Below are 20,504 nucleotides of genomic sequence, written 5' to 3' on the forward strand. Positions count from 1 at the left end.
ACAAAGTAGGAATGTGATTTGAAGCTCTTCAGTGCTGTAACGTGGCAAGCCAACAAGGCACTCTCAGTGTTTGCAAAAGCTCTCCTGGCAGACCAAAGGTTTCCTGGAAAAAGCTGATGGTGTGGCACAAAGGATCACAACAATTCTACCTGCTGGCTGACAACAAAAGGAAGAAATGGAGGCTGTATCTTAACCTTCGGGCTAGTTCTAGGGTATGAGATATACAAACATCAGCATAAAATACACAAAGACGCCGCCAGAGAGGAAAGATAACTTAGAGTAGTAGTGAAAGAAAAAAAACATTCTCTTGTGTCGAGACCAATGTCTCTGCTAGATGGAACATTACTTTAGATCAAAAAAACATTAATATTATTTAAAAAGAAAATTTCCTACTGACGGACATCATCTCTGACTGGAGATGTTTACGTGCTGAGGGCTGTGCCAGCCGAAGAGCCTGAAGGAACCCATTCAGAATGGCTCTTTCACTCGAGCAAGGCCAGGTAGTTGAATACTAACTTAAAAGCTGTAGGGCATTTTAGCTTTTTTTCCTGATCAAATTTAGAACTATTTTCTATCTAAAAGCAATTCCCTTGACATCTGCAGGATTAGCCAAATGGTTTATTGTGTAAAACCACTATCATTAACGATATGCTGTTTCAGGAGAGAATCCCCAAAAATTTGTTTATTATAACCAAAACTTACACTGGCACTACAATGAAGTAGATTGTCATGATACAGGCAGCACAGGAAATCCTGCTTCACTGCTGTATGTTTTAGAAAATGCAATTCTTTAAATTTGAAGTTGGCTACATTTTATGGTGCTTGTATGATCTTTCAGAGTTCTTAATGTTATTTTATCTTTCAGTCATGGGTGGATATTATGCTTTAGACACAGCTCAGGGGAAATGAAGAGGACTGTTCAGAAAGCTGAACCAACAGAAACAAGATGTCTCCAGGGTTTTTTCTGTATGGGAGACATTTATCACTGCCTCAAATATTCGTATTTTTCATTGCTTGTAAGTGAATATTAATCTGGATTTCCCCTCTCCAGAACAGTCTTTAATTTGCTTCCCATGCAGAGACAGGCATTTCCTTGTGGGTCATATTTCAGGATGTTTGTATTTCTACATGGACTATAAGAAGGCAGGCACAATGCAGGGCAAGGACATACTGTGTTTTGCTGCAGGAGGCAATACAGGGAATATGGATATACTTAAAGATGTATTTCTCTAAAACCTTCTTCACCATGAAGTCATTTTGCCTGTAAGTATTAACACAGGTTGTTTACCTGATCTTGGTATTATATTTTTGAAGTTGTATAATAGCTTACATCTTAAAAATTTAAAGCATTTTATTTGCATTTTGACTGAAGTGTCTCATTGCATTTCAAAAGGTTTGAAGCAATCAAATCTCTTAACACCAGACATACAAAAATCTGAGAGGGTATAATCATGGAATTGGCATTATCTATTTTGAATTAGACATAACTTATTTAAAATGTTGTTTTCTGTTGAAAAGACAGTTAAATGTAGCAGTTAAAAGCTTTTTCCCAAAAAATGCAGAGTGAAATAGCACAACTGTAACCTCATGGGTGTTTGTCTTCTCACCTGCAAATCTTGCCTTTTACTGACATCCAGAGGAGACTTTTATCCTGTCATAGGTTTTTGGAGCATTGTTTTGTAATGATTGCATAGTTTGCCAGTCGAGGTGACTCTGTCAGTCACAGTGAACAGCATAATGCATTACCTTTCATTGCAACCCTGGGCATGTGCCTCTACTATTGGCACTAGCAAATTTACTTTGTGTGTAGTCATTTTTAGTTTTGGAAATTACTTTTTAGTCCTTTTTTTTTTTTGTAGGCATTAGTTGAAAAACCTAGAAGTAAATTTTTATAACAGTCGATCACGGCGTTTGTACAATAAATCTTTCTCCAAAAAAGGCAAAAATTGTTAAGGTTTCCCTAAAAAAAACCTCCAAAAGTACAGGCAGAAATGTTCTGCAGAGACCTCCAGTGGGCCTAAGTTTTCAGAGGGTCATTCTCATTTACAGCCAGGAACAGGAGGTGTGGAAGTCTATAGCTTTAGTTATGTGTCAGAGGTAAAATTTTGTGTGTAACCCACCCCATTTCTGAGCATTGATCCTGACAGTACCATGTTTACTTTTGGCACCATGGGGTAAATCACTGAAGAAACAGAAGCAAAGGAAAGCCCTTAAATCTCTCAGTCCAGCCAGGGAGCTCAGCAAAAACTAGAGAACAGCACTTGCAATCCATCCCATTTTCCCAGGAGAAGCTCTGCAGCTTCAATGGCACACCTGGGTCTGTGCAACCTCCTTGTAGCTATAGACAACTTCCAGCCAAGATTTGATTTTGCAAAGAATTTTAGGGTAAGAAAAAGAGAAACTTTTGAAAAGACATTGTATTAAGAATATTACAGACTTGCAAGTTATTACAATTTCCATAGTATTATTATTGTATTTTCTGCATAGACTTCAAACTCTCTAGGCCAAACTATGCCAGTTTTACATGGGATTCTTCACACTGGCAAAGCAGTGTCAGAACCATATGTGGATGCAGTATTCCTTGGTTACAGGTGTTGTGTCTAGTGCAAAAGGAAGGGCAAAATGAAGTTCAGATGCCAGCTCTCTACATTTCTAGGCAAATGATACCTTTGACTTATATAACTGTATAATATTTATTATTTTTTATTTTATTATTACATTATAATAAATATAGCATAGCATATAACATATAATTTAATCTATAACAAAATATTATGTGTAATGACTAATTATATATAGTTTATTAGATATTTTCCTATGGTTATTTTATATAGTTAAATCATCAACATGAAAATTAACATTTGTAAGGTATTTGCTATTTTCTCAGCAGCAACTGTGTGTGCAGTGAAATGCTGCTCAGCAGCAAGCAAAGTGAAAGGAATTAGCTTCAATATTTTTGTTCTCTTTAATATCTTGGTGAAGAAATCAACGGGATGGCTTCTACAAATAAGAGAAATTCTGCAGGTACCAATTTATTTTTTTTTTTACTAAGATTTGGCAGTAGTAAGGCTGAATTTGGTTTCAATCTGTTCTTGTCAATGTATGATGCCATTCTCTTTGCCGTCCAGCTGTCAAGGATTTTGTGGCAAACAGTAGATGAAAAACAGGGGGAAATAGCATACTAGGAAATTTTGAGATCTCATCTGGACGTACACTTTGTGATCATTCTGTCCCTCTACTTCCCTCCTTAAAGGAACTGTCTTACATGCAGTGTTTCCCTTCATAGCAGGATTTTTCTTGTCCCTGAAAAAGACATTGAACTGATATTTGTTAAAAATTTTAAAATCCTTAAAAATTAACTAAGAACTGGAAGGTACAGTCAGTATCTCCAAGGCACTGGTGATGAAGCCTTGCCTCCACTTAAGACCACAAAGTTTTTCATGTTAAATTTTCCAGAAGTTATGCATATTGCCTGCTGTTCATTACTAGAAGATCCAAACTGAGGTTACCTGTGTTCCTTTCAGTCACTGGTTTCTTAAAAAATCTTAATATACCACACATGGTTTACATGCTTTTTACATGCTTAAAAAATTGAATGAGATTGCCACTCCTTTTGTTGTGTTAAAGTGAATTTGGATCAGAAATCCACCAGTGATTAAAAAATGTGAATCTTAAACCATAGCTGGTCACAAAGTATGAAGGATCATGAACAAATACATTTAAGTATTTTCCCCACAAGGTTTTAGCTCAAACTTTACTTGTATAACTTTTTCCTGTTGTGACATCACGATTCACAGTGCAAGATAATCTATTCTTAGCTGATTGAATGCCATCTATGAATTGCATTAGGGGTGCCTTTACTGTCTTTCAGATCACTAATTATGAAGTTAAATAAGACCAGACTCCAAATTTAAGTAAAACCATTTAAAGAAGACAGAGGCTCATGATATCTTCTGAGCCTTCTACGTTTTCACTATCATTTGCTTACAGTTTGGGCTGGTTGTCAGCCATAAAATTAATATCAGGGAAACAGGGCCTGGACCTGTGTTTTATAGCCTTGATTTGTGTTTCTCTTCTCTAATTGTAATATGGTTTATGGCCATCTGAGCACAGAAACCCAGCCTTCAGCAACAATTTCCAGTTCAAGCAGGTCTTTGTAAGAGATTAATTGGCAACAAATTAAGTAATGGTGCTGTTCATTTCTTTTTGATTAGGGAGAATTCAAAATACATTTTGCCCTGAAGGTGGAGTCCGCAAGCACGGATTCCTTATCAAATCACCACCTCTTCAACTTTTCAGCTCACAGGTATACCAACACAGATTAGTCATATTTCAGCAATCCTTCAACAAGCAGCCGTTATATCTGCTATCCTGAATTTTAATGACAAACAAATTGCTTTCTCTTCGGCAGAATTCCTGGAAAAGGCGTCTTTTCGTCCTGTCCAAATCCAGCAAGGGGAATTACATCCTGAAGTATCTAAAAGGCCAGCATGTAAAAGGCTCCATAGCTGTTGATCAGTATGTAACTCAAATGCATCACCTTTTTTATTTTAACTCATGTATCAACACTGTTCAATGGCCACTGGTTGTACAGACACTTTTTCTTGACTTAGGTTCTTGATTCAAATCTCACGGAAGTCAAGAAAAGAGTCCTGCAGGCTTTTGTAGGCTTTGGGTGCAGCTTACAGTAGGTAGAAGTAAAAATCCTCAATTGCTTTATTAAAATTTAATACATTTATGTGAGTGATCATGGTGATATCGTATCTGCAAACCAGACATCTTGGCTCCATGACCCTAAAGGCTGTATTCCTGCAGCGGAAGATATTTTATCTCCTGTGAGGACAGTGCTATGCATTCATTCACATGTGAATGAGGACTGGCTATGCCCCTCTTACCTGTGTCACACAACCTTTCCCTACTTACAGCTTCACAAAGGTGCTTTGCAGGCTGTGCAGAGGTCTCCTGACTTTCATGTGGCCCTTTGGGCTGGTGCTGGTGCCCCTCTGCCTCTTACTCCATCAAGAAATTGCTCTGCTTGGCTCCTTTGGGTTGGTCATTTCATTCCTCTCAGCATAGTGCCCGCTGCAGCAAGACTGGGTGTCACTGGCTTTGTACCAGCACCCTTTACCATGTCACAGGTGGTGTTAGATACTTGGAAGTGAATCAGAAAATGCAGAGATTTTCCCTGTCAGACCTGGAGCTTAATATACTCTAGGCTCCTGGAATTGTTTGGCATGGAGGTCTCTGAACAACATTGCTGTTGTGCTTCTTCCATTAAATGGATTTACTTTGTGAAGCTTTCAAAAATATTGCAGCTTGCTCAGTGGTATGTGGTTACATTATTAGCATCATTATTGTTGTTATTGTTTTTATTAACTTCTTGGAAGTTAATGGAAGTAATGCTTCAAGTATCCATTAAGAGTACTTCTGTTCCTTTTCCCCTCCATTAAAACACTATTAATATACAATTAATTTCAAATCAAATTTATTGTTTTATAGTGGTTAAAAGACTTCAAGAAATTTTTCTTACTATCATTTATTTTCAAGGTTCTGTGTTAGACTAACAGCCTGCTTTTCCAGAAATGAGAATCCAAAATCCAAATCTTTGCAAAAGTTGATTTAATTCTTTTTTGCTTGGAAGTTTTCTTCACTGAAAGGCCATCCATTTTGAATATTTGTGCTTATTTTCTTGAGCTTTTTTTCTGTGGAAAAATGTTTATCTTTTCCCATGCAGATCTCATCATACTATGCTGTGCTCAGAGTAAGATATGCACATATACACATATAAGTGTGTGTGTGTATTTGTACATATGTATGTATAACTATATAGGATGTTTCATATGCTTATCTTAACAGAATCATAAGTATTGAAGTTGGCATAAGAAATTTTGAAATTATGGAAACAGTGAGGAAGATGTTTAAATGCCTTCCTGAGCAGGTGATGTCCATCGGTACTGGAAACAGATGTTACTACCTCATTGGGGACAGCAGGTAGGCATAGATGTGCAAATGCAGTATGACATTACAGTTAAGCCAATGGAACACTAAGCTGCTGCCCCAAGGCAAGGTCCTGCTCCTTCACAGTCGCTCCCTTCCCTTCATGTGTCTCAGCTACATGGGATGAAATGATTCAGCTGTTTGATCCAACAGAAAACAGCTCTTTTCTATGTAATTTCCCCCCTCCCCCTGTAGCTGACTTAATTTTTTGCTGGTTCAGACAGGTGAGCTAAACCTTCCCTGCAGCCACACTATTACATCCAATACCTGAAAGTAGTGGGAACACAGGGTTGGGAGTGGGGATAGCAGTGGTGGTACATCAGTGTGGCAGCACCATTTCAAACTGTACCAGTTAAAGATCAAGAAAGAGCACAGAGACCTTTGTCTTCTCACCCATCATATCCTGGGACTTAGAAAAGCTTCTGCTCCTTATGGATAAATCGCAGGAAATAATATTGCCTGAAGAGTAGGCTATTAATCAAGGGAAGCAGATTGAAGGCAAAAGTTCTCCCAAGGGAAAACACCTCCCAGAAGTACTGACTAGGGCCTTTGCTGCAGCAGGGTGGCATGGTCTCTGCTTTCCCAGGCTGCAGTTCAGTCCTCAGCAGAGGCAGAAACTGCTTCTGTCAAGGGGATGAGCCAAAGCTCAGTTAGGCGAGGGAGGATGTTTGTCACACTGCTCCTATGCTGCTGGTTCTCAGCTTCTCCTCTTCAGGTTCCCAGTCACGAGTGTATCAGGGGGTTTTTTTTGCCTTTATGCAGAAGAGCAGCTGATGTGTGAAATTCTGATAAGCCCAGAAGAAAAACACATACCTGAGTGTTACTTGAGCGTGCCACCCAACGCCTTCCCCTGAGGCTCTGCTCTCACACCCCTTGCTCAGTGGGAAGCATTCCAGAATTAATCCAACTAAATACACTGCAAGCATGAAACAGGGCTTCAAGGGTCCTTCCATGGCATGTTTCTCATCCTCCTCATCCAAACGCATTCCCAAGCCTTGTTAACTCTCTTTGTGGCAGGACTCAGCAGAGCAGCCTCATACACAGTAAAGAAAGCAGCAAGCACCATCCCACATCTCCATGTCTCTTGCACACAGACACACAGCCCCCCTGCAAAACTTTTAGTTCCTAGCCTTGGGCTGAACCTCTCTGAGGTCAAACTTTGCCATCTGGCTATGACCACCCGAGCAGTCTCTTAAAAAAAGGTGCAGTTATTTTTAGCCCTTTAGGAAGAAGTGTGTAGACAAATGGATTTTCCTTGTGTGTTACCTGTCAATAAGTTTTCATTTCTTATGTTCCAACCTACAGGCAGGAAACAGAGGACTGGGTGACTCTGATATCTTCAGTCTGCAGGGAGGACAAACAAGGTGGATGCTGCCCTCAGGTGACATTTTACTGTACTTGATTTTAGGGAAAAAAAGGATGTTTCTATTTCCATTAGAAAACTGCAAAGGAATTTACCTGATTTTTGCCCTGAAACTTGGCTCTGGGCTTGATTATTCAGAATTTTCATTCATTCATTCATTTTCCATATAAATCCTGTACCCTGGCCTTGTGCATTAAGCAGGTATTGCACAGTCTGTCTGTGCTGGTATTGATTTTACATTGAAGAAATCTCTTTGAAGAGTAAACCTTATGGAAATTAGGAGATGATTGATATTACGCTTCAATGAACTGCATCTTTAATGCATTAGAATGAAAACTTGTGTGTTATCCTCACCCTGTGTATTTTTGTTATATTTACATATTGTTTTACAAACCAAACCACATCTAGTCTGCCAATGTTATGAACCAGCTGGAAGCCTTGTTAGTTCAATCTCAGGCCCAAGTTTTCAGCCAGCCAGGCCTACCAGTTCAGACTTGGCACAAAGTTACTAACATCCCTGCAGCTTCCAGTCAGCTCAAAGTACCTGCAGGGCAAATTTATGTCTCCCTTAAAAATGCAATGTAGACAATCTCTCTAAGCCCTTAGAAGGAAAATGTGACTAGTAGGATGTGTTGGCATATTGTAGACCACACCTATCAGGTGCCTGTTTTCTTAGACTGCTGTTACCTTATTTCTAGAACCAAGATCTTCCAAATCCGGGAGTCAGAAGCCGGCCCTCCTCTTTGCCACTAGTCTTAAATTCCATAGATATGACCAGTTTCACAGAAAGGCAAAGCTGCCAGAAGGTAAACAGATTAGCCATCCTTAATAATAAGTCTGTGCTTAGGGATGACTGTGAAATTTCATTTTTATGGTTGCTTTTTTACATCAAAAGTTCTTCAGATCTTCTGCAATGCATACCTGGGTGGTCTGTTCTGCTCTCTGGTGGGGGTTCCTGAGTAAGACCTGGGTGATAACATCAGAGGGTCCCCATGAAGGAAATTCTTTTGAGTAATATCTGCATGTAAGTAAAGGCAGTGAGAAATTATATTCATTGGCTGTCTAAACTGACTGGCAAAGATTACTGGGCATGAAGTAAGCCTCTGAAGATTTACTTTGACACCTTGTCATGGCAAAGGCATGTGATGATTGTCTTGGCAGCTTCTAGCCACATTCCTTCTGTTTTGTAATTGTGCTTTTCTTTGTCTCTCTCATTCCAGGCTTAGAGGGGAGTTCAGGTCCAGTTCCTCTGTGCCTTACAGATTTTCCCCTCAGTATTAAAATAGAAAGGAAGGAAAGTGCTGCTGCTGTTCTCAAGCAATTGCAGTCCCCATCCCCTGGTAACAGGGTGATGTAGCAGCCAAGGAATTGTTGGGTTTCTGTAGTCACAAAGCTGTGTGTAAATGGACCAGCTAGAGGAAGATGAATGTGGGTGAAGGCACCTCCACTGTGTCTTTATGAGGAATCAACTTTTTTCTTTGGTGTTCAGGAGAACGGCTGCTCAGAAGACAAGAACAGGCCTTATTCAGATCCTGGCCCTCATCAGGCTCAGTGTGACTCACCAAGAGGAGTGTTTCCCAGCCTGGTGAGCAGAAAAATATCAAACAGCTCTTGTCTTGTTCAGTCTGCAGAAGTGATTATTGGCTTTTATCTCACCTGGGTATTTGTGACTATAGATTATCCACCTGCTTTCCCAGCACATTGAGTTGGTTTTCATTATGAAATTGCCTAGATATTTAGTCTGTTTTCTTGTTTAGCACTGAAAATAATCTTCTAAGAACTTGCTTGAAATACCCTGTTTGTTTTTGGAGGCAGATCCTCAGAGTTTCTGTGCAGCAACTGCAACTTACAGCAGCTCTTACAAACTTGATGAAGAAAACTCAGAAGTTGCACTGACTGAGAATTTGACTCTACCACCACATTTCTCAGCTGCACCACAGTTGTTCCTAAATGGAACAACTTTATTTCTTCAGCCTTTGCCAGTAGCAATTGAGTCAATGTAACTGAACTACAAAACAAGGGCTTGCTAAATTGAGGCACACCTCAGAACTGACCTTCTGTCAGCATAAATATGACTTCAAGTAATTTCACTTCCATATTTGGCAGGAATGTTTGGAAAGATAAAATATGAATGTTATCATGTATTATTGGCTAAATGTTCTGACCTGTGTTCCCTGAACAAGCGCCTGCAGCAGTTTTCCTCTGCCATGGATTACTGCCTTTGCAGCAGGGCCAAGAGGACAGAAGGCACAACCAAGACTTATCACACCAGTTTGCAGTTTAAACCCATCTTTTATTGACAGTTTATGCACTAGACTATGATCTGGAGTAGCTAAGATACAGGGCAAAGACTCTGTTCTGCTATCACAGCTAACAGGGTGGTAAATCATGCTGAAATCACCACCCTTGTATATAGGCTGACAGCAATATGTATGAGATAACACAGCTAAATTTAGTGCAAAGAAGTGCAAATAGCTGAAACTACATTGCCATGCCATGGCAGTCAGCATAGCTCAGCTGATGCACAGTACTTTATAAAGCTGCAGTAATTCAGTTGTGATTCTGAGCTCTGAAACGCATTGAGTTAACCCTTGGTCTGATTTTAACTAGTTCTTCTCCAGGTGCATACCAAGGGTCTCTTTGTGTCTCTTTCTTGTGTATGCCTTTTCTGTCTTATTCATTAATTCTTCTCATACTTACGATGCCTGAGATGGCATATATTATTTGCAGCTGTTCTGACTAAGACAGATTGACCATGACAGTTCAAAAAAGGAATTTGGATTTTACCTTTCTGGCCTAAGCAGAGGGAATAGCAGGAAGCTCATATTTCTGTTTTGGCATGTGTGAAAATAAATAACCTTGTTGTACAGAGAACAAGAAACAAAAATATTTGTTCATTCGATAAAAATATTCCACTTTCCTCATAAGTTTAGCATCTGCTAACATCTCCAGACCTATTCTCTGCTCAGTGACATCTAGACAACTGACTTCCTGATTAATCCCTTGTATTTACTTCCTTTTAGAAGTATGACTTCCCATTCCAAACATCTGATGTATTTTGCTGTTTATCGGTGGTTCCCTCATCCAGGCCCAGATCTCGAGAACACTTTGTTCAGGAGTCGTCACTCATGCAAATGGGCCTCTCCATGTCAGTGAGTCTAGTCCTGCTGGCAGGGACCCTGGAGAGGTCTGGGGACCTGGCTCCTTTTCAACCCGCACTTTGAAGCTACCAAACCACATCTGACTGAGCAATTCAGCTTCAGCTGTTTTGATACACACCATTCAATATCTAAAATACATCAAAATAAAGAGCCCTGACTTACACCACCCTGTACCTAGGCACCCTTGTTGGGATCTGTTACACATATCTGATTTTCTGAAAGAGAGGTTCCTCTGTCTAAGGGCAATACATAACTTTCCCTAAGGAACTTATAGGTAACAATTACTCAATTGTTCTGCAGGTATCATTTCCATCCTGTGCTACAGCCAATTTTCTCCACAGTGTACTTTCTCTCTAATGTAAATCCATATTATGGTTCAACAGACACTTAAAGGACTTGTCTAGCTGTTCAGTTGAGAAAAACTGTACACTGAGGCTGACTGCACTGCCCCGCTGGTAAGAGACCTGGAGGAACGGAGATGCTGATGAACTGCTTTAGGGAAGCACAGGACTGCTGCAGTGTATCCTTCTTCTTCCCATTATCCCTATAATCTGTGATGGTGCAAGGAGAAACACTATGCAGTTGGCAAAAGATAGCCACTGTCAGTGACTGAAAGCTCAGTTTGGAAAGCTGATGAGTGCTGTCTGCTCTTTGAGATTTCTTAGGAATTGGAGAATCTCAAGACAATACAATCATTTTCTCTTCTCCTTCTCCCCAAATGTTTACTTGCTTGATTGGTCCAAAGCCCCTAAAAAGACACTAGGAAACTCATTCATGACTTCAGATCATGACCACAGAGCCAGTCTTGTTTCTGCTGTGGTTTTGTTCTGCACTTCTTGAAGGACCATTTGGAGGTTTGTTCTGACTCCTGCTGCGTGAGTTGCCTTTAATGTCATTCATACCAACACAGAAAAAAATACATTAATCATCCTTAATTTATATTCAATGCCAGTTTCTTCTCTTTATATGTAAGAAAGTAATTAGTTTAATTTACTTTTCCTTGAAAACAGTAATATATTCATGGCATATTTAGCAATTATTAAAACGATCACCATGGAAACCACAGATGTAAGTGTAGAGATAAAAAACAGTTGCATCACAAACATGGCATAGAGAATTGCATTGGGAAGCAGCTAAATACTAATTACCATACTCTTCACTATAGTGAAGTCAACAAGGAGACACAAAAATAAATAATTTATCTTTGTGACTTAGAAAGGTAAACTTGATGAAGGGACTAACTTCTCCTTGACTTACCAAATTGCCTCAAACTTAATGTTTCTGGTATTTATGAAGGCAGAATATCACTCAGGATACAAAGGGTTCAGTGTCAGATCTCCAGTCTTTTGGGCATCTTCTTGTTCATAGAGCAGTATGAGATAATAGATTTCTCATTAGTCAGGGAAATCCCAAATTCATTCTTTACTTGATAGCAGTTAAAAGCTGCTTACAAAGGACAAATATACCCCAATCAACTCCTAGATTTCCTACAGATTTTTTTCCTAGTGTAAGGACTGAATTGCAAATAAAAAATCTTTTCCATACAAGTGACCCTAAATTCATCCAGATTCATACATGAAGTGTTTAACCCACTTCATTTTTAAACAAAATAACAGGCTGTGATCATGCAATCAGTTGCAACTGCCTGGTTACCACAAATCCATCTCTGAGAAGTATTAATACCAGTGACGAGTTTTGTCTGTGTGCATTGAATTTCAAAAATACAGGAAGGAGCACAAATATAGAAACCTTGTTTCTAAAACAGGCTTTCTCTGAGCATATCTTACTTCAAGAAGAAACATGTCTACCCGTGTTTTCTGTGAATATGTGCTGATTCTATTACTTCTCCATGTAAATGGAAAAATACATGTTAATCTGTATAACTGATCCCTTTAAATACAAAACCATTCTTTTAGCAGGATAAAATTCTGGGAAGAAGTGAGGAAAATCTGCTGCCATCAGATACAGATGAAAACATCCAAAAGGATGAAGAAGATTATTACCAAACTCCCAGCAATATTTTAGCACAGGTAGTTTATCAGTTGTGAGTTCTGCTGGTTTGTTAACAGCTCCAAGGACACAGGAGACATTTAATGAGCCAAAGAGGAACTGGTATGAGGAAGCCCTTGTACCTTGCAAAAGGAATACATAGATAAAGCAGTAGGTAATAGAGCTTTCATTTATACAAGAAAAAATACACTAGACTCATTCAAAGGATCTTTCTGGTAGAAAGTGGCATTTTGACAAAAACATTGCTGATTTTGTTGAAAGTCCCCAAATTGACTGTTTCATTGTAAATGGCTTTTGACTATTGTATAACAGGGTGGGGGGTTTTTTCCGAAAGTGAAAACTTCATTTAGAGAATATAACAGTGCATTAGTTTTATGTTTTTTAAAATATAATTCTGTTGAAGCATCAGTAAGCTTCATAAAATGAAGCAGTGCGTTTAAAACGCTGTGGTACGTTTTAGTATCTACATTTCACTGGGAAACAAGGGAGCAGAAGAAATCATTCTGTTAATTTTAAACAAATTTTGACAGCTAATTTGGGAGGCTAGTTCCTCTAAGTTTCCCATGTACTTAGTGGTCAAGAGACGCTAAGTGGTCAGTTTTCTGCAGAAGTCCCGGAGTCTCTCCCAAGACTGTACATCTGACTGAATAACATTACTAATATGATTTTGTTATGTAATCTAAGTGCTCTAAGTTAAGCACACACAAAGTACAAGTCTCTTTTTTCAGTCTGCTTACATTAAAATGTAACTTTTTTTTTTGGGGGGGGGTAGTACTTTAGAAAATAGCTGGTTACATCCTAGTCTGACAGTGTTAATAATACCACCATCAACTTGTAACTTTCAAATACCTTTGACTTATTTGGGGAAGGCCAATCTATATTAGCCAATGTGTTTAAACAGCACAAGCACTAAACAAACTAAGGAAATTAAGATTATTTTTTTTTCCCCGTAGGCAGAACAATAATATTAACATCTCATGTTGTTATGTGTTTCTGACAGTGCGCTGCTGAAGTATCAAAGCCTGACCTTACAGCTGGAACTGATGTCCCTGTGCAAGAGAAACCAGTGCAAAACAACCCAGTAAAGGAGAACATTTATATGTCAATGAAATCACTGTAAGTAACAACTTCATTAAGGTTTGCAAATTAAGTGACATTTTAGGACAGATAGAGCTGACGTCTGTGGTATTAAGATAACAAGGTCTAGATGCTGCATCTTGTTTGAATGAGTCCTTGTTTGGTCTTGGTTCAGATAATTCAGAACTCAGAGGAATACTGGAGTCAGATTCAAACTCATCAACAAGAAATTTAAGCTCACATTGCAAACTCATGCATTTAGACAGGCTCTCACTATAGGATGCAGTACTTTTTGTTGATTCATACTTTTTCTAGGTTTTCATGACCCAACAGTCCACCACTTTACTGAGACACTGCAGCCAAGTTCCAACAACCTTTCGGACAGGCACTCTCCAAGCAGGCAGCATTATCTAGTGGTTAAAAGAGAAAAGTAGAGATGGGGCATTAGCTCCTTACTTTTCCATTAAGAAGTTATGTGAGTTCAGTCATCTCCTTCCTCACATTTGCCCACTGAAAGAAGGGATTTGATGCTGTGTATTTTGAAGCTACAGTGTTTGGCATGTCACAAAAAAAGACCTAAACTTTGTGTCACAGTATTAGTGCCACAAGGAAACTTTACAACCTCCACAATACAGCAATGAATACTAAAGAGAAGCGTGCCTACACAGTAAGGCCACACCTCCTGAGCCAGAGGACTGGTCAGTATCTCTTGGCTATGGCCTGCCATCTAGAGACAGTCAGATCTTATGCCATATCATGGGAGGAAACTGGAAATGCAGACACACTAACTAGTTTATTCCAACAGATTTATTCAAGCTTGTCTTTGGAAGCCCCCAGAGGGCATTACTATAAAATTATGTCATCCGAGTTAAAACATACCAAGAACAGCTTTTGGTACTATCCCCAGTCTTGTTTGGGGCATGGTGTGAAGTCAGCTCCAGGCATCATAAGGCTCATCGAAAAAAGCTAAAATGAGTTCAAGCATGTCTGAGTTATTGTATCTCCCAGGGGACAGCTTTACATCCCTGCAGAACCCACTACGGCCGAGGCCGACAATCTATACTCAGTTTCTTTGTCAAGGCATGCTGTTAGCTGGGATGTTTTCAGGCTTAATAAATAGTTTTTACATACTGGCAAGGTTTATTTTGAGATTTATGGTCTGTTTTTAGAAGGACTGTTTATTTTACTTAGCTTTAATTCTGTCCACTGGATATTCTACAAGAACTTGTTATTCTTTGCTTTACTGATGACTGTTTGATCCAGCTTCAAACACCACAAGAGTCCCTGGAATGGTCAAACCACTTAATTTTTTATCATCATTTCTCTTCAGTAGGTTGCTGGATGAGAGATGCCAACTCACATGCAGACGTGATGGGCTCCCATCTCCTCCCAAATGCCAGGACAGCAGTGCATGTCCAAGAGACTTGGAAGCAAACAAAGACATAGAATTCCCAGAAAGCAGCACCAGCCCGCAGCCAACCCTCCAGAGAAGGCAAAATTCATTACCACTTTCAGTGGTTCAGTTGTCTATACTGCTCAGGTAAGTGTCTTCTCCATTTTGTTGCAGAGAAGACAGACGTGTCCATGGGTTTCAGCTGAGGTGCCAGTAGAGTGTGTGAAGCCTGTCAGCATTCAAGAGGCATCTGGATGATGCTTTTAGTCATATCATTTAATTTTATGTAGTCTGCAAGGAGTAGAGAGTTGAGCTCAATAATCCGTATGGGTCCCCCTTGAGATATTCTATAATTCTATGGTCTCTGGTGTTTTCTCTCACAGTCAAGTTACAGATGAGACCCAGCTGCAGAAGTTGGATATTTTTCTACCCCTGGCTGATATTAACAGTTACTTAAAATTTACTGAAGCAGCAGGACGAATATGGTAAGTCTGAATGTCTTGTGACAGTGCCTGTCAGATCTGAATAAGTGACAGTCGGGTACAGAAGTGTACAAGTATAGACATCCATGTACAGTTATGGCACTGCAGAAGAGAGCAAGGTTAGTGCATGATGGTACTTGAGTGATTCCTTTCTGCTCTTTCTAACTCTTCATGTTCTTGAGTTTCTATTTCAACTGCTGTTGGAGAGGGCTCTATGGAATCAAGATCCCTTATCATACTGTGTAATACTTAGTGAAAAAGTCCCACCACAAAAGCTATTCTTCTAATGTTGGTGTGAAATCACTTAATTACTGCTAGTTACTTTTACCTTTGAACCACAGTGATGCTGTGTCTCAGAGATAAAGTGAGGGGATATAGTTGAGGTAGGGTAAAGACAGCCTCAAGCTGACTCGAGTTGGATGTGAGCAGACAATTGTCTCTGAATTAATCGCAGCAGTGGTTCGGTGCTAGGAAAGAGGGCTAGGCAGGGATGTTATGGGCTATAGCATATGCATCCTCTTAGTAGTGTCACTGAAATTTAGTGTTCTCCCTAGACCTTCTGTATCAGTGACTAGGATAAAGAGGATGGAGGAGAAAAAATGCTCAATGCATATTCCTGTCCTTCTTGTTCATCTTTCACTGACACACAGGACTGAGAATGCTTCTTTTTCTACTGCTCTCATATTCACACCAATCAAGTGCACTGCATAGCAAGTCACTTCGTTTCAGTCACTGTCAGCAAGAAGAAAAAATACTATTGCAAAAGAGTCTGAAAATAACCTCAATAACTGAACTTACATCTAAATCTACAGAGCCTTCTCAGCGGAAATTGATGTTTAAAGAACTGTGAGCTTGTTCTGGAAGGGAATAGAGCACCATGCCTGACTGTCAGGTCAACTAATCCTAAATAGCTTGTCATCAAGGATAGTCTGTCAGAGACCAGCAGGCATTCCATAAGGGTCCCATCTGGACAGCAATGGATCCCTGATCCTGGCAGTTATAACATAGATAAAACAGATGATAATAGTTTTAATTTTATTCTCTTGGGATGACTTCAGAAATCATATCAGTCCAACATCAGGCTAAAACATCTACAGCAAATCTGGGCCACTGCTTTTAGACTGGAATCCCCAACTTTGGTGAGCTTGCTAGCACCAGTCTCACTTGTTAACATGCTGCAGTGTCAGTGTCACGTGCTCTTTTAGGAGGATGCCCTTTGGATGGATGAAGCAGCTTAGTTTCAGCTAGAACCAGATCAAAAAGTTGCAAAGTCATTCCACCTGTATGTTATTTCCAGAGGGCAGTACCATAAATGCAATCCTGTTCAGCCATTGCCATCTGTGAGCAGTGACTGAATATCCTGAATGTTTCCTTTCTTGCTACCCTCCACATACCCCAGCATTTCACACTGGACTGGTCCTCACAGACTGGGATGTTTGTTTAACCATGGAGATCATGTAGTGGCTGTCAATGATCTGCAACCCCAGGGTGTGGAAGAAGCTTACTTCTTCATCAGCAGGTCCACAAGAAAGGAGGTAAGCTTGACTAACCTGAAGGTAATAGTCAAAGGTATCATGGCAAATGAGAAAGCAATTTCCTTTTTGCACTTCAAGAGGCTCTATTCAAACCAGTTTACTCTGGTTTAAGTTTGGCATGAATAACTTCAGCACCAAACAGCTCCTCAGCATCATTCTGATGTGGCATCTCTTATCCCTGGGCTATATGGGGAATGCAAATCAGCACAGTGGTGTTGGAGGACTTGATCTAGAAGAGCTTGAGCAACTCAAAGAGATTCTACTGGGCAACCATAAATTAGAGTTACCCAGTATTTTTTGGCCAAGGCCTAGGAATTGCAAACTTTGGGAAATAAACAATTGCCTCTAGTCGATGTATAGTTGCTTATAGTGGTTTTGGGTATTGAGGGCAGAGCCTTAGACTCCTACCTCCTATTGCTTATCAAGTGCTATGCATCTCCCTGTGTGATACCATGTTTTTTGAAGAAAGTGGGAGATTTCTAAGAGGTTCCTTAACTCCATTGTGATCTACTACATGTATTTCTGACAGGTGGACTCCTATTTCAGTATAAAGGTTCATGACCCATACCTGAACACATTCATATTTGAATTTTGCTGAGAAGGTTGAGGTCATCAGAGGCTGTTTCCATCTAAAGAAAAAAAAGCCAGTCTCAGCAAGGAAAAAAGTACTCATCTCTCTTAGTAGGAAATTTCTATTTAACTAGTTAAAATACAAGTCAGATACACAGATGCACAAATGTTGATCAGATAAAACAAGCTACAAAAATGTCCCTTTCTTTTCTCTTTTTTAAGGTGAAACTTACTGTATGTAGGATTCCACAGTCAGATATCTTCCATGCTAAAGGCTGCTCATGTTCCTGAAAAAAAAAAGACCTCAGTGATTAAGTAAGTACCAAAGCTCAGGCAAAAGATCAGGGAGAAGAATGTGTTACACAGTGTATGGAGATAATCTTTACCTTCTTGAGCTTCCAGGCATCTTTTGTTGCTGAAGTAAAAAGAATAGAGAATGTCGATTTCATTTTATGTCCTAATAACTTATTTTTTGGCATGAATGGCATGTATTTGGCTTCTATTTCATGTTGGCATGTGTTTCTGCATCTGTTTACATGAAAAAAAAAAGAGAGGGTCAAATAATTTACGTGACCTTTGCACTGTGTATACTTTGCATTTCAGCAGAAAGTACTGGTTTATGCCTGGCCTCATCTCTTTACACTGAGTTACATTGACTTATACTGAACTCCTAGTCAGTTAGGGGTGTGGAAACACCAGGCATTTGGGAGAAAGCCATGTTTTTCCTAGATTCCCTTTAGCCACAGAAAGGCACAAGGAAGCTGAGAGCTGTAGTTTTGGAGGGAAGGCTGGTGTTGTGTAGTGATTCAGTGGGGCCTCCTTTCGTGTTATGCCACTCTTATGTTACAATCACACGAATACATTCAAGGGATGACAGGAAACAGAGCTGGTTAGAGAAAAGGAATGTGTCTAGAGCACCTTTAGGTTCCAAATTGGCACCCAAAATAAGCCCTAAGTGAAAAATGAATTAATGGATTTGGGAGAGAGAAGGGCTGCCCTGCTCTTTGAAAGTGTTGCTGGTAAAGACAGCTGGGAAAACCAGAGAGAGAAGTCATGTATCCAAAGGCATGTGCTCTCAGCCCAATGCAAACGAGTTCACTGAAATTGTTTTGGTGCTGCCTAGTACTGCCACAGGGATGCCAGTGGCACCACAGATTTCCAGAGCAAAGTACTCATCTGTTCCCCAAACAAAGATATTTCATGTAAATATTTTTTTTTTTTTGTGGATATGTCCTCCTTCCATTGCTACCACAGGAACAAGAACAATTTTCAGGTAATATCACATCAAAAGAAAGCTGATAAGCAGGGGTGTCTTTGGTGGATGCTAAAAGGGAGTTTTGTCCTGTCTTACAGTGACCTCTGTTGCTTACAGAGCCATGGTGTGACATGGCCTGTATGTATGACACATACCTGTGCTCTGTATGAACACGTACACATTGGCATATCCATGTTTGTGTGGGCTCTATTTACACACATATATATTGCTGTAAAATAGGTCGTGTTGATACACAATGGTGTGACAACAAACAGAATCACTGGGTTTGAGTACAGATAATTTTATCTTGCCAGATACAACCAAAATAACTCCTGGGTTTAGCAGGCACGGGATTATTGATATTAAGAGATTTATATAAGCTTTGACTAAGGTGGATTTGGCTCAAGGGCGGTATTTGTCCAGCTTCCAATTGAATTAGGCCAAGTCAGCTACTACAGTAAGAAACTACACTCACTAAAAATCAGCACTGGTGCCACTTACTGCAGTAGTAAATTTGACAAATGTGCTTTGTCTATCCAGTCTGGACTTTTAAAAAAATCGTTAGAAAATTTTATTTAGCTGAAGATGAAAAGTGTCAAGTAACTCAAAACGAGCAAACACAAATATATATACAATCTGTTCAGACTCAGCTGCTGTTCAAAAGATTAATTTCCAGACTGAATGTTTTCACAGCCTGTGTCTTCTGCTTTTGAGATAAGAGTGCTCAGGACATGCTTGTTTCTCAAGGTGGGAAAGGATCATGTTTTGACATTTCTGTTTCAGTTCAAAGGCCTGTTTGTGCTGAATTCTGAATAAAGGCAGAGGGAAACCCCAGTTCTGGAGCTACAGAGGCTGAAAATGGAAGAAGAGACATGGAGGAAGAAGGAGTTCTTCTCCAAAGCTGCTATGGGACTCCTTTGCTCTGCACTGCTTCTTTGAGTACAGCAAATCCATTTCTGCCTAATGAATCTCTGAAGGATTGGATGGCTGGCTATCATTATACAGGGCTTCTTCCAGCTCTGTAACTGTGTCAGCCTGCTAGGACAGTCCTCATGGCCTGAACCCTAAAATCACAGATCGTCTAGTTCAAGAGTATTCACCAGGATGTCATCCTCAGTCTTTCCTGGCCAAGATTTGCCTAAGCTCTTCTTCTGAACTTTAGAAAAGGAAAGTCCAAACCTTCTTGTGTTGTTCCAAGACTCATCTCTCTCTAAAATTAGGAAGTTTTTTCTACTGTTTATCCTAGACATTTTTTCCAGAAAGTTAACCTGATTTTTCTTGCCTTGTTTTCAGTGGGCATGGGGAATATTTGGATTTCCACTGTCTTCAGAGGAATCTTCACTGTGGAAGGTGTTTTTTTCTGCCTGTTCTCCCTACTCTTTTTCTTAGACCAAGTATCCTGCATTCTTTCATCATTTTTTCAAACAGTTTCTGCAAGTGGTCATATGTCACTGAACTGCAAGACAAATACCTTGTGTTTCCAGTTATAGATGAACAAAGGAGGTGAGAAATTGAAATTCAAAGAATTTCTTCAAAAAGAAATTCAAAGCCATGGAGCAATTTTGTAGAACTTCACAGAAAAACATTTCCAAAAAGAGGTGAACTAGTGAAGAAGCTCCCATGTGGTGGTGGGAGAAGAGCCCCTCCATGTAACCTGCAAG

The 20,504-nt window shown here is 39.7% G+C and overlaps 1 protein-coding gene across 1 annotated transcript; it reads left to right on the forward strand.

Moving 5' to 3' along the window:
- The first annotated feature begins 2,993 nt into the window (after positions 1-2,993).
- On the forward strand, positions 2,994-20,240 carry PLEKHS1 (pleckstrin homology domain containing S1). Its single transcript, XM_018068942.2, has 14 exons — positions 2,994-3,024; positions 4,215-4,306; positions 4,412-4,518; positions 5,857-5,991; positions 7,303-7,378; positions 8,059-8,166; positions 8,850-8,945; positions 12,441-12,551; positions 13,532-13,647; positions 14,939-15,148; positions 15,385-15,486; positions 16,883-17,018; positions 17,811-17,903; positions 19,627-20,240. Exons 1-13 carry the CDS (start codon positions 2,994-2,996, stop codon positions 17,877-17,879), a joined length of 1,389 nt encoding a protein of 462 aa, XP_017924431.2. The 3' UTR covers positions 17,880-17,903; positions 19,627-20,240.
- Positions 20,241-20,504: the final 264 nt, after the last annotated feature.

The sequence above is a fragment of the Manacus vitellinus genome, unplaced genomic scaffold (genome assembly GCF_001715985.3).
Source record: "Manacus vitellinus isolate BGI_N305 unplaced genomic scaffold, ASM171598v3 scaffold_15_pilon, whole genome shotgun sequence".
Classification (NCBI taxonomy): Eukaryota; Metazoa; Chordata; class Aves; order Passeriformes; family Pipridae; genus Manacus; species Manacus vitellinus.

Coding starts and splice junctions, on each gene's coding strand:
- PLEKHS1 (XM_018068942.2), top strand. CDS start 2,994: ATGGCTTCTACAAATAAGAGAAATTCTGCAG. Junction 3,025..4,214: donor AAATAAGAGAAATTCTGCAG/GTACCAATTTAT, acceptor CTTTTTGATTAG/GGAGAATTCAAAATACATTT. Junction 5,992..7,302: donor TACCTCATTGGGGACAGCAG/GTAGGCATAGAT, acceptor TCCAACCTACAG/GCAGGAAACAGAGGACTGGG.